Source organism: Nuphar pumila, chromosome 11, assembly GCF_984573655.1.
Source record: "Nuphar pumila chromosome 11, dmNupPumi1.hap1.1, whole genome shotgun sequence".
Lineage (NCBI taxonomy): Eukaryota > Viridiplantae > Streptophyta > Magnoliopsida > Nymphaeales > Nymphaeaceae > Nuphar > Nuphar pumila.
In genome coordinates, this window is record NC_143259.1 from 13106480 (window position 1) to 13119401 (window position 12922).

Genomic DNA, 12922 nt, shown 5'->3' on the forward strand with positions numbered 1-12922 from the left:
GGATTACCAAATGCAACTAAACAGAGTCGAATAGTCGAATTCGGTGAGATGTCGGATAAATCCGATTCGTTGACATCCCTATATCGAACCGACGAAACAGGCCAATTGGACACATTTAGCTATGGGTCCACCTAACGGGTCGGTTTGTCCGGGTTATTACCTGATCCACTGAAAGCTCTACTGATGCAGCATCACCGGTGCGTTGTTTCCCATTTTCCCTCTCCATCGTCTCTCTCTGCACTTCCTCGCCGATCGTCTATCTGAAACCCTAAAGGTCTACGGAAGGTAATTCTCTCTCTCCCTCTCTCTCTAGTTTTCTTGCGAGTTATGGATTCATAGATTTTCTTTTTCCCGATTTCTGGTTTTGGTTTGTGGTTTTTTCTGTAGGGTAGGGGGTTTTCTGGCTTTTCTTGCTTAGGGGAGAGCTCCCATCAAAATTTTCTTTCGTATGTCGATCGATTGAGGTCAGTAAAGGGATACTCGGATACACCCACTTTCCGGAAAGCCCTTAAAATTCGAAATATTGCATCGCTTCTACGATGCATTATCAAAATTTATCCTAATTTTTAGACAAGTAGATGCATTTATCGATCAATTGTCGCCACTAACGAGACAGTTGGATGCACCTACTTTCTGGAAAGGTGGGATGCGTTGGGATATTGCATTGTGTCCAGAATGCGCTCTCAAATTGTCCTGTTTTTTTTATAGATAAGTTGTGGCGCATTTATCTGAGGGGGATTGTTTGGATTCGCCCAATTAGCCATCCAGACTTAACCAGAAAGGAGTTGCTTGTTAAAATGGCTGGATAAGTTGGGGTTATCCAGAAAGGAAGGATAACATGGGATACATAATTGCCGAGCACGGTGCAAAAGCTTAGCTTTTCTTCTTTCCGTATAAGTTAGTTCGTCCAACATAGATGAAATTGTTACTGCAGGTTATCTAACAATGCTCGTATCGTGTGGCATTTTGAATTAATTACTAGGATTTTAAACTGAAAGTGAAATATGTGGGAATCATTCAAATTTGTTGTACGATACCTATGAAGACCTTGTGAATCGCGGTTTTCAGGGTGGATGATTACTTGGAGTGCTGCTGGGGAAAAGGACTAATTAGAACGGCTAGGGTTTTAGAATGAAAGGTTTGCTTCTATTTGCGATCTTGTTGTAACTTTATTTTATATAGTTGATTGAGTATTGGGTGTGTAGGCAGAGATGTGGTGACCTTTTAATTTTGTTGCAAGAGTTAGGTTCCCTTGTTTTGACTTTTGATCATATGTTTTTATTTGCACTGATGGATGTTATTATAGTGCCACCTATTATACCTGCACAATCAAGAAATTGTGGCATTTGGAGAAGTGATTATGGAAGAATATCTTGTAATATCTGTTTAATCTTGTAAACTGTAAAAAAAACTTGATTACAGGGCATTGGATGCCATTTTTTCTGTATAGAATTCCATGTAGAAAGATTTGAAATGGCTGCCTAGAGAATCATTTTTGATGAGTATGTTAAAAGTGCTTAAGTGGATTGCATTTGGAGCAGTTAGAAGTTGTTCTATCTTAAAGAAATGGTCAATTAAATGAAAGAGAATTTTTAATCTTATTTTTCATGGCAGAAGTGAGGCAAGGCTATGTAGTCCTAGAAAAACGTGCTAGGTTGCAGGTGAACAAGATGGATTCCTAAAGAAAATGCCTTGCCTTTTTCGAAATGTGGCATAGGTGTATCATGTATGCTTTCTGATAGATTTCATATTTGTTGTCACAAGCTTCATAAACCTAGATGTCTTCTACTCAAATAAACACTCATGTTTACTACTAAATTCATTAGGTATAAGCTTTCTTTTGGCTTCTATGGGTTATTGCTAATACACTAAAAGGATAGGAAATTGAATGTAGTCATGAACAGTGAGATATTCATAATAGGATACTGTTCTGACCTTTTTCAGGGAATGTATGATGACTAATGGCAGTGACTTGATGATGACTTTGATTGAATGAATTAGTCTGGGGCGAACACCTGGAGAAAATGCACTTTTAGTGCATAAATGTTGTAATGAAATGGTGGTCTTCAACAAATGCACAAATAACTCACAAACAAGTGTCTATTGGAGACACTACAAGCATGACCCTTGAAAGGGTATAAAAGGAAGAACACTTGAAAAATAAATAATACTTTATTCATGAACAAAATGCTTAAGAAGCATGGTTGTTTACATTGAAGGGGTTCACCCCTATATATACAAAAAAGTGGGAGAGAGGAGAGCACATTTTGAGCTCTCCAAAAGAGACGTTGGATTCCAACGTCTCTTAATATAGCTGTTGGACTACAGTCCAACAACATTTATTATTAATGTTGTTGGACTGTAGTCCAACAACATTTATTATAGCTGTTGGACTACAGTCCAACAGCTATTTGCACAGTCAAGTTCCAACAGGAACTTGACTGGATCAAATATCTAGTTTCTATTGAACTAGATGCTAAAAAAGAAAATAAAGAAAAATAAAAAAAGAAAAAAAGAAAATAATAAAAGAAAATATAATAATATTAAATAATATATATATATATATTACAGATTACATTTTAACACTCCCCCTCAAACTTACGGTACAATGAGCGAAAGTTTGTCTAAGAGGAAGTGAAATCTGGGAGCAGCGAGAGGCTTGGTGAAGAAGTCTGCTAATTGATATTCTGATGTAACATATGGCAGATCAATGGTTCCATGTAAGTATTCCTCTCTGACATAGTGACAGTCCATCTCAATGTGTTTAGTGCGCTCATGGAATGTCCGGTTGCTTGCAATGTAGATCGCACTTTTGTTGTCACAACACATCTTTGAAGTTTGCGTTGCTTTAGCTCCCATATCCGCTAGCAATCGTCTGAGCCAAACAACCTCCATAGTGGTAGTTGCCATGGCTCTGTATTCAGCTTCGGTGGAGGAAAGAGAGACTTTCTGCTGCTTCTTGCACCTCCACGAAATTAAGGTTTCACCTAGGAACACACAAAAACCAGTAGTTGAGTGTCTATTATTGGGATCACCTCCCCAGTCAGCATCAATATATGCAATTAAATTTAATGAAGATGAAGCAGACAAGAAGAGTCCTCGTGAAAGAGAGGATTTTAAGTATCTAATAATACGCAAAATCGCTCCCATGTGCACGGAGGTGGGAGCATGCTGAAACTGACTAACTGTATGAACTGCATGAGTTATATCTGGCCTAGTAATGGAAAGATAAGAAAGAGCTCCAACAAGCTGTCTATAAGGAGTAGGATCATAAAGAAGTTCTCCATCATCAATTTTCATTTTAACATTGACAACTTCTGGAGTGTCTACTTTCTTATCATCTGTAATTCCAGACCTGGAAACGATATCAAGAGCAAATTTAGATTGAGATATCAAATACCCCCGAGGGGAATAAGCAACTTCAATGCCTAAAAAATATCTTAATAAACCTAAGTCAGTCATTTCAAAGTGAGTTTTAAGAAGAGATTTGGTATTTGCAACTCCCTGTTTGTCGCCTCCGGTGATGATCATATCGTCCACATAGAGAAGAAGAATAATGATGCCTGCATCAGATTTCTTAACAAACAAAGCAGTGTCAGTTAAACAAGGTTGAAAACCAATATCAAGCATAACATGACTAAATCGGTCATATCAGGCTTTTGGAGCCTGTTTAAGACCATAAAGAGCTTTTTCTGGACGAAGAGCTTTACCCTTAGGGATACTAATACCGGGTGGGGCTTCCATGTATACTTCTTCAACGAGATTCTCATTCAGGAAAGCATTTTTGACATCTAATTGAAGATAGGCCATGTTCTAATGGAGGCCAAGGCTATTAAAGTTCTAACAGTGGTCATACGGGCCACAGGAGCAAATGTTTCTTCATAATCGATGTCATACTCTTGGGCATATCCTTTTGCTACTAAACGGGCCTTATATCTTTCCAGGGTCCCATCACTTTTGGTTTTGACTTTGTATACCCACCTACAACCTATAGGTTTCTTACCCGGAGGAATATCTTGTATCGTCCAAGTATTGGCCTTTTCTAGTGCATCCAATTCTATTTTCATGGCTTCTATCCATTCTATATGATTTTTTGCTTGAGAATAGGATGATGGTTCAACATATGATTGTATTAATGTAATGGCGGCCCTATACGTGGGTGAAAAAGATTCATAAGACACAAATTTTTCTGGAGGTTTAGTGATTCTAGACGTTCTTCTAGGTGAGACTTCAGAGTATTTTTGTAATGCACATGGAAGATTTTGCTCTCTACGTCTTGAATATTGTAGACTAGCATCCCTATGGATTTGCTCTTTATTATCATCATTTTCAACAGCAATAGGACTTTAATCATTGTCAAGGTCACATCCAACATCACATTCATTGGATTTTGAAATTGGATCAATTAAAAACGAGTATTCAGTGACATCCTTGGATTTTTCAAATTCAAAGAAACTTTCTTTTTCCAAAAAAGATACATTTCTTGACACATATAATTTGTCATTTTGAAAATCGAAACACCTGTAGCCTTTTTGATTATCAGCATATCCTAAAAAGGCACATGGGATTGCACGAGGAGAGAGTTTGTCATTTCTGTTGGTGAAAACAAAACATTTGCATCCAAAGACTCTTAATCTAGAATAATCTGGAGTTAAGTTAACAAGCTTTTCTATTGGAGTTGTATTCTTTAATGAGGAAGATGGCATCCTATTAATGAGGTAGGTGGCAGTTAGGACCGCTTCAGCCCAAAAACTTTTTGGAACTTGATTTGCAATTAGCAATGTCCTAGTAGTTTCCATAATGTGCCGATGTTTGCGTTCGGCTAGGCCATTCTGTTGTGGAGTGTGTGGACATGATCTTTGATGTGTAATACCATGTAAATTGAGATAGTCTTTGAATTCGTTGGACATAAATTCTCTCCCTGAATCAGTGCGAAAAATAGAAATATCATTTTGAAACTTATTTTTAACCATTTTATGAAATATTTGGAAGTTAGCAAAGACATCAGATTTATGTTTAAGAAAATAAATCCAAGTATGTCTAGAAAAGTCATCAACAAAAATGAGATAATATGTATAACCACCTTTGGAAATTACTGGTGCGGGGCCACAAACATCCGAATGTATTAACTCAAGTGGTCGTGAGGAAACAAAAGTTCTACTAAGAAATGGTAACCTTTTCATTTTGCCAAGAATGCAGTCTTTACAAGAAAAATTTTCAGAATTACAAATTTTTTCCAAACTTGGAAAATATTGAATTTTAGACATATGAGGATGGCCAAGCCTTTTGTGCCATAAATCCAATTCTAATTTCTGAATATTATAACAAAAATGCATTCTTGGGTAATTCCAAAAAGTCCATGTAATAAAGTCCTCCTTCTCTATGGCCTTCCCCAATCAGCTTCCCTGACTGGCGATCCTGTACCCAACAACCATGAGAAGAGAAGGAGATATTACATCCATAATCAGATATTTGCGAGACAGATAAGAGATTCAAATTAAGTTTAGGGATATATCTAACTTCTGGGATAAAAAATCTTTTGGATTTTTGAAGATTTTCAAAACATCCTATTCCTTTTACTTCGAGAGATGTGCCATCGACTGTAAAAACCTTTGACACACTTGAGTTATTTTTAAGACATTCGGATAGACTATTAACATTTGGGGTCATATGAAAAGAAGCACCAGAATCTAAAAGCCAAGGAAAGTTACTTGGACCGGAGAAAGATGCAACTGCCGCTCCAGTTGAGGCTTCGGTTGAGGAGGATACCCCTTTGAGAAGAGATTGAAGGATTTCCATCAGTTGAGCCATAGACACAGGTGCATCTTGATCTTTTTACTCAGATTCAACAGATGCAACTCTTTTTTCTTCTCTTTTTTTTAACTTTGGACATTGAGGCCTATAGTGCTCCGGTTCATGACAATGATGACAAATAACTTTTCTTTTATCAAAGTCGCCGTTTTGCCTTCCAAAATGAGGCGGCTTGTAAGTACGAGTATGATTCTCCGGTCTAGATACAGCTAAAACGGAGTCATCATCAACTTTTGGAGTACTTTTTCTAAGTCTATTTTCCTCCATAGTGAGCTCTTCTATAGTATCAACAATAGAAGGAATTTTTCCATGATGTAAAAGGGCCGATTTGGTGGATTCAAACTCCGGCCTTAGACCATTCACAAATTGATAGAAATGTTCCATATCGAGTTGCTTTTGGCGAAGCTCGATGTCTTCGGCACAATGCCATTTGGGCTCAAGAAGAGCCAACTCTTCCCAAAGTTCGGACAACTCATTATAATATTCTCGAATAGTTTTATCTTTTTGAGTCATTGTCCGAACTTTATCTTGTAAATTGCATACATGTGCAATATCTTTAAGGGAATACATGTTTTTGAGGTATTCCCAAGCCTTATCGGCATGCTCAAACTTAGCTAGACTAGAGCATTTTTTAATGTCTATGCTATTGATGAGCCATGACATAATTTTTGCATGCCCTATCCTCCATTCTTTCCATTTCTTTTCATAAGTGGCTAACGCCTTACTCTTCTCTTCTTCCGTTAGAGGAACCTCTTTATCACCCTCTTTCTTGGTAAGAGATAGTTTAGGTTCCAAATCGGAACCATCCACTATACCCCATAAACCTTTTCCCCAAATGTGGTGCTTCATAATCGAAGCCCACATTACATAGTTAGTATCATTTAGCTTCATAGGAATGATGGTGATCTTATCATTGTCATCCATCTTTTACAAGGGTAAGAGAGGAATAAATAGGAGGAGAGAGAGAGAAAAATAAAAAGAAAAGAAAAAGAGTAGACAAAAGAATAAGAGAGGATACAAAGCCAATTTTTTTTTTTAGCACAAGTTCGCCTTTCTTCAAACAAATCTTCTTGAGCCAAGAACAAGGTGATGAAACACCTTTTGTAAATGTGGCACGAAAATCGAGGCGGAAGCACTTCAAGATCTAAGGATTTCATAGCTCTGATACCATGTAATGAAATGGTGGTCTTCAACAAATGCACAAATAACTCACAAACAAGTGTCTATTGGAGACACTACAAGCATGACCCTTGAAAGGGTATAAACGGAAGAACACTTGAAAAATAAATAATACTTTATTCATGAACAAAATGCTTAAGAAGCATGGTTGTTTACATTGAAGGGGTTCACCCCTATATATACAAAAAAGTGGGAGAGAGGAGAGCTCATTTTGAGCTCTCCAAAAGAGACGTTGGATTCCAACGTCTCTTAATATAGCTGTTGGACTACAGTCCAACAGCATTTATTATTATAGCTGTTGGTTGGACTGTAGTCCAACAGCATTTATTATAGCTGTTGGACTACAGTCCAACAGCTATTTGCACAGTCAAGTTCCAACAGGAACTTGACTGGATCAAATATCTAGTTTCTATTGAACTAGATGCTAAAAAAGAAAATAAAGAAAAATAAAAAAATAAAAAAAGAAAATATAATAGTATTAAATAATATATATATATATATATATATATATATATTACAGACTAATGGCAGTGACTTGATGATGACTTTGATTGAATGAATTAGTCTGGGGCGAACACCTGGAGAAAATGCACTTTTAGTGCATAAATGTTACCTTCTTTACTTGAAAAAGCAGATTTCTTTTGAATTTGTTTCAGTTCAAGTCACACTTTTGCACGTATTTATTTATTTTCTAATGTCATTTGGTTATATGGAATTACTTTTTCACTGTCTAGATGATACATCTGGTTTGTGTGGAGTTAGCGGTGTTAGTGGGGATGATGATAGTAAAAAAAAACACATTGGTTGTGTCTGTGGTGTTGGGTGGTATGAACATGACAGTACTGATGTGGTGGTGGTGGTGGATAATGAGTGATTGATCTGGGTGTTAGTAGCTGTTGCTTCAAATGCTGTCCATAAATTTTTTTATTGAATTGATTATGAATGTTTCAAGTGTAAGTGATGCATGAAATTTCTCAATGTGTTGGTTTGCAGTAGCATGGTAATCTTTCTTTTCAAGGTTAGTCTTCAACTCTTGTTCTTGAACAATTGTGCTTATTGTAATCCTTTAATAGGGTAACTTTGGCATTTTTTTGGAAAGAGGACCTAGATGTGTATCATCTGCATTTATTGCAATCTCCGCTTTTATATGCAAAAGTTTGATAGACAGAAGATCTTATCAACCATTTGGATTCTTTCTTTGATTCTGGAATAGAGCAAATCTTCTTTTTTTTTTCCTCCAAAGATTTGAGTTTCTGCTAGAAGTAACCAATGTTGAGTTGTGAGATCTCCTTTCCTCTCAAGGTTGATCTTAAAAGCAATTTGACTTTGTGGATTAGGATTTTTATTGTGCTCCATTTGGCAATTCTTGTAGAAAACATGTCTAGGCTGGTATATTGTTCACTTCTGTTTCTTATTCTTCATATACAAAAGCTTCTTGGACCTCCTTAGGAGAAGGCACCCAGGGAGATGTTGTTTTCTGGGAATCCCCTTCCCAACCTATAGGTTGAAGTTAAATTTGAGGTTGCTCGTAGATGTTCTCTTGCTAAACTGTCATATGCTTCGATACAAGGGAGCAGTTTCTATATTTCTGTTTTAGTTTTGGAACTGCTTGTTGATGATTGAGTGGAAGCTGGTATTGACATGCCTGGATTTAGATTTAAGCCTTAAATTAATTGGGAATTGTGTGTTGATGATTGATTGCTAAAGGATATTGCATTGGTCGTTGCTATGTCACTTAGCATCCAAGATAAGATTTTAGCATTTTTCATGTCCCATTCATCTAACTTTTTATAATATTCCTCCATTGCTTTTTCTCTCGCTTTTCCTTCAAGATTTGTTTCGACACCATTTTCGCATATAGTAATTTTAGCAGTAGGTTCGAAGATAGTACCTCTAATGTACCCCCATAATCCTTGACCTTTTATGAACGTCTCCAAGTGTCCCGCCCAAATGATGTAGTTGCTATCGTCAAGTTTGAATGGTGGAACAAAGTTGGAGTTTGTTGAGTTGTCGGACGAGAATTCAACCATATTGAAGGAAGAAGAAGAAATCATGATCCAAGAATGACAAATAGATCACCAACATGCTTTATGAGGTAGCCTCCACGAGTGAATACAAGCAAACACCCCCACGGCTCTGATACCATGTAAAGAAGCCCTCGAATATTGGGAACAATCAAGTCTACTAAGGACTTGATTAGAATAATCACTCACAAAGTGCACTAAGGCACATAAATCTCACAAAATGCACTAAGGCATACACTTAAAAATATCAACTTTTTATTAGAAAGAATGCTCTAAAAAGTATATTATACAAGGGGGCATCAGCCCTCTATATTATACACTTGAGATGGCTGGCTAGCCGTTGGGCCAGCCTCCAACGACTCTAAATAGAGCCGTTGGGAGCTGCCCAACGGCTAGTCAACCTGGTAAAAAATAAAAAATAAAATAAAAATTACAACCACCTATATACGAAATATATTTGAATATATATATATATATATATATATATATATATATATATATATATATTGTCAAGCATATACGTATGTACAGGAAATGACTTGAAATTCTAACCATGTAGACACGGCAACCATGCAACCGTACCCGTGTCGACACAGTTACTGGTACCGGACACAGCACAGGTATGTGCTGGTCTGGATCAGGTCGGGTCCAACTTCGACCCAACCCTTTTTTTTTTGCCCTCGGTGAAGGCAGGGAGGAAGAAGAAAAAGAAAGAGGAGTTGGAAGAAGAAAAAAAAGGAAAAAGAAAAAAATAATAAACAGAAGGAAGAAAAAGATGAAAGAGAAAGAGGAAGAGGAGGAAGAAGAAGACGAAAGAGGAAGACGAAGAGAAGGAAAGAGCGTAAGAGGGGAGCGTACCTCTTCTTCCTGCAACAATGAGAGAGAGAGAGAGCTCACCTTTCCCTTTTATTTCTCCTTTTATAAGAGATATAAGAGAGAGAAGAAAGAGTTTGGGTGTGGATCGTATGTGGATCCCGACCAAACTCTTTCCTCTTTTATATATATAGCTGTGTTCCCGTACCCGCATTTTTTGAAATTGCCGTGTCATACCCATACCCTTGTGACATAGGGTCATTGGAGGTTTGAGTTATATGGAAGAGATTGATTCTGTGGAGATCGGTGCTTTTAGTCTCTCATTGTTTTTGATAGATCAGTTATCTTTTTAATGTGCTTTTGTGACTTTCTGGCATTTGGTGGGACTTCTAGCGCCTCGCTATCTTTTCCCTTTTGTTCCATTGAACACGTTGACTTGTAAAATACACATACATACATGCTATCACACATACATACAATTAGTTTATAGCTATGATTTTTTTATTAATTATTCATATAAAAATATGACGGTATGGTTTTGAAAGTAAATTGTTGAGATGCTTGCAAGTTTAGAAAAAATCTCACAACTAACCACAAAATGCTTGTTACTACCAAGAACCACAAGAAACTTTAAAGCTAAATTCTGAAAGTGTATTGATGTTTCAAAGTGTTGGGTACTTGTGTGTGTCCAAAATTATGGAACAGTCGATGGAACTGAGTGGATGTGCATGTTGACCCTTGTATGACTGCAATACAACTGGTTGGTAAGAGTGTCCAAACAATTGTAAAAACTGAAAACAAAGGCAGGAATTAGAAACAGGAAGTGATATATTTAGATTTTAAAAGATTTTAGTGAGAAGTGAAAAAGTGACGTTGGAAATTATTTGGGAAGTGATAATATTTGTGTTTCAAGTTATATGGAAACAAATGATGCATGAACAAATAAAAAAAGGAAGAAACAATGAGGGTAATAATCTATAAGCCATACTAAGACATCCCTACAACACTATTTTTTAAAGAACAACATGAAAATAAATATACTCTGTTTAAAAACAATAGTTGTGAATTCAGTAATTGATACAAGAGTGACACTGATGAATTGTAACGTTACTTTGTCAAGGTTTTAAGATAATATGAAAAAACCTACACAAAATTTCTTCATGGATTGTAATTTCTTAATCACGACAATCATGATTCCTGAATGTGGTTCCCAATTGTAGGAAAACACAATTCCTATCTGCTTCCCACTCGTTTTGGAAGCAGATTGCTTTTTGCTTCCTGGTCATGCTTCCAACTCTGTCCATGCACTTCTGATAACTATGGACTAGATGTCGCCAGTGGTTTGATGGCTTTTTTATGTGGTAGTTCGTGTGCACAGTGACCTGCTCTTTTGTCTTGCAATACGTTCTTGCCATCAACGATAGCAGATATACTGCATCCTTGAAATGCTCGATTTCTTGTGCTTCCTTTCTGAATAAATGGAAAAGACAAAGGTTTTGTTCTTTTTTTCAAGTGTAACTCCTTTTCTGGTGGATTCAAGCTGCAAAGGTTGAGAATACCTAGTAATAATTTGTTTTTTGCAGTAACCGTTAATAATGACGATGTTATTTCAGTATTTTGTGGAAACTAGACTATGTCATGAATTAAAATTTATAATTTTCTTTGCTGGTCTCTTTTTTTTCTGTTTTTTCTTTTCCCTTCATCCAAACCCAAAAAACATGTTGGAGGGCATCTTTTTGTAGAAGGTTGTTTTGGAACTATTAAACCTGAACAATGATAAAGCGGTTTGCTTTTTGTTCATTTGTAGGCTTCTAATCCAAAATCTTGTTATTCAAATGGATTTTCAGTAGGTTTTGATGAATGGCTTTTCCACATCCAGCAGTATCCGAGCTGCCTTTTCCTACTGTGTGCAGCAGGTACGCAGCTATGACTACCACCACTACCTCTGCTTGCTGCAGCTTCCCCCATCTATGCGCAAGGCAGGCTTTGCCCTACGCGCTTTCAATGTTGAAACTGCAAGAGCAATGGATGCCACATCTGACCCCAAGCTTGGCCTCATGCGTCTCCTCTGGTGGCAAGAAGCTATTGACAAGATCTTCGCTAACAAGATCATTGAGCATCCAGTTGCCCAGGCTCTCTCATCTATTACAGCTGAGCTGAAAATAAGCAAGACTTGGCTTAAGCGATCTGTGGAAGCTCGAATAGCTGATGCTAGGAGGGAGGAACACGACATCCCAAAAGCCATCGAAGACCTTGAGAAGTATGCAGAGGACACGGTGTCAACACTTCTGTATTTGATTCTTGAGGCAGGTGGGATTCGGATGGCCACCGCTGACCATGCAGCATCACACATAGGAAAGGCAAGCGGCCTGCTGTTACTGCTCAAGTCACTCCCGCATCATGCATCCACTGGTCGCAACATTTCATACATACCAATTGACTTAGCTGCCAAGCATGGGTTGTTGATACAGCCAGCTGGCAAGTTGCATGTAGATACACGTCCATGCAAGGAGCTGGAAGAAGCTGTCTTTGAGATAGCATCTGTGGCTAGCCTTCACCTAAGTAAGGCTAGACAGTTGGCTTCAACGGTTCCCAGAGAGGCCACCCCAGCCCTTTTGCCTGCTGTACCTGCTGAGTTTTTGTTGAATTCTCTTCGTCGGAGGCATTTCAATGTATTTGATCCAGGGTTAGGTAGAGGCATCTTGGGTGTTTCTCCTCTATGGTTTCAACTGAAACTGAAATGGTATGCATTTAGAGGGAAGTACTGAGGACACTGACACTGTATCAGCTGCATTCCTGCATGGCTTCTCACTGGTAAATTTTTTTGTGGATTATTAATAAAAAAATTCTCTGTCCAACTTGTTACATTTCTTGTTTGAAGATTTTTTGTGGGCCTGTATTTGTAACTCAGCCTAACAGTTGGTGTGACAGTCTTAGTTTTTATTACAATGGAGTGACTCTTCCCTTGTTTAGGCATGAGATTTGTATCCATATGATGGGAAAGAGACTGGCATTTGGCGAATCCCTGCAAATTCCACATGCTCCTACCCCCATTGTTTTCCTCCCTCTCGGTTGCCTCCTGAAGAGTGAGCTAT

General features: G+C 37.6%; 1 protein-coding gene across 3 annotated transcripts; it reads left to right on the top strand.

Moving 5' to 3' along the window:
* Window positions 1-206: 206 nt before the first annotated feature.
* Window positions 207-12688, top strand: LOC149822018 (Terpenoid synthases superfamily protein). 3 transcript variants are annotated; one of them, XM_089980768.1, is made up of 2 exons: window positions 207-285; window positions 11675-12688. In XM_089980768.1, exon 2 carries the CDS (start codon window positions 11684-11686, stop codon window positions 12593-12595), a length of 912 nt encoding a protein of 303 aa, XP_089836894.1. In that variant the 5' UTR covers window positions 207-285; window positions 11675-11683; the 3' UTR covers window positions 12596-12688. The 3 variants fall into 3 exon arrangements, with proteins under 3 accessions (XP_089836894.1, XP_089836895.1, XP_089836896.1); XM_089980769.1 differs by having other exon boundaries at window positions 212-285; window positions 11678-12688; XM_089980770.1 differs by lacking the exon at window positions 207-285 and adding an exon at window positions 403-464.
* The last annotated feature ends 234 nt before the right edge of the window (window positions 12689-12922 follow it).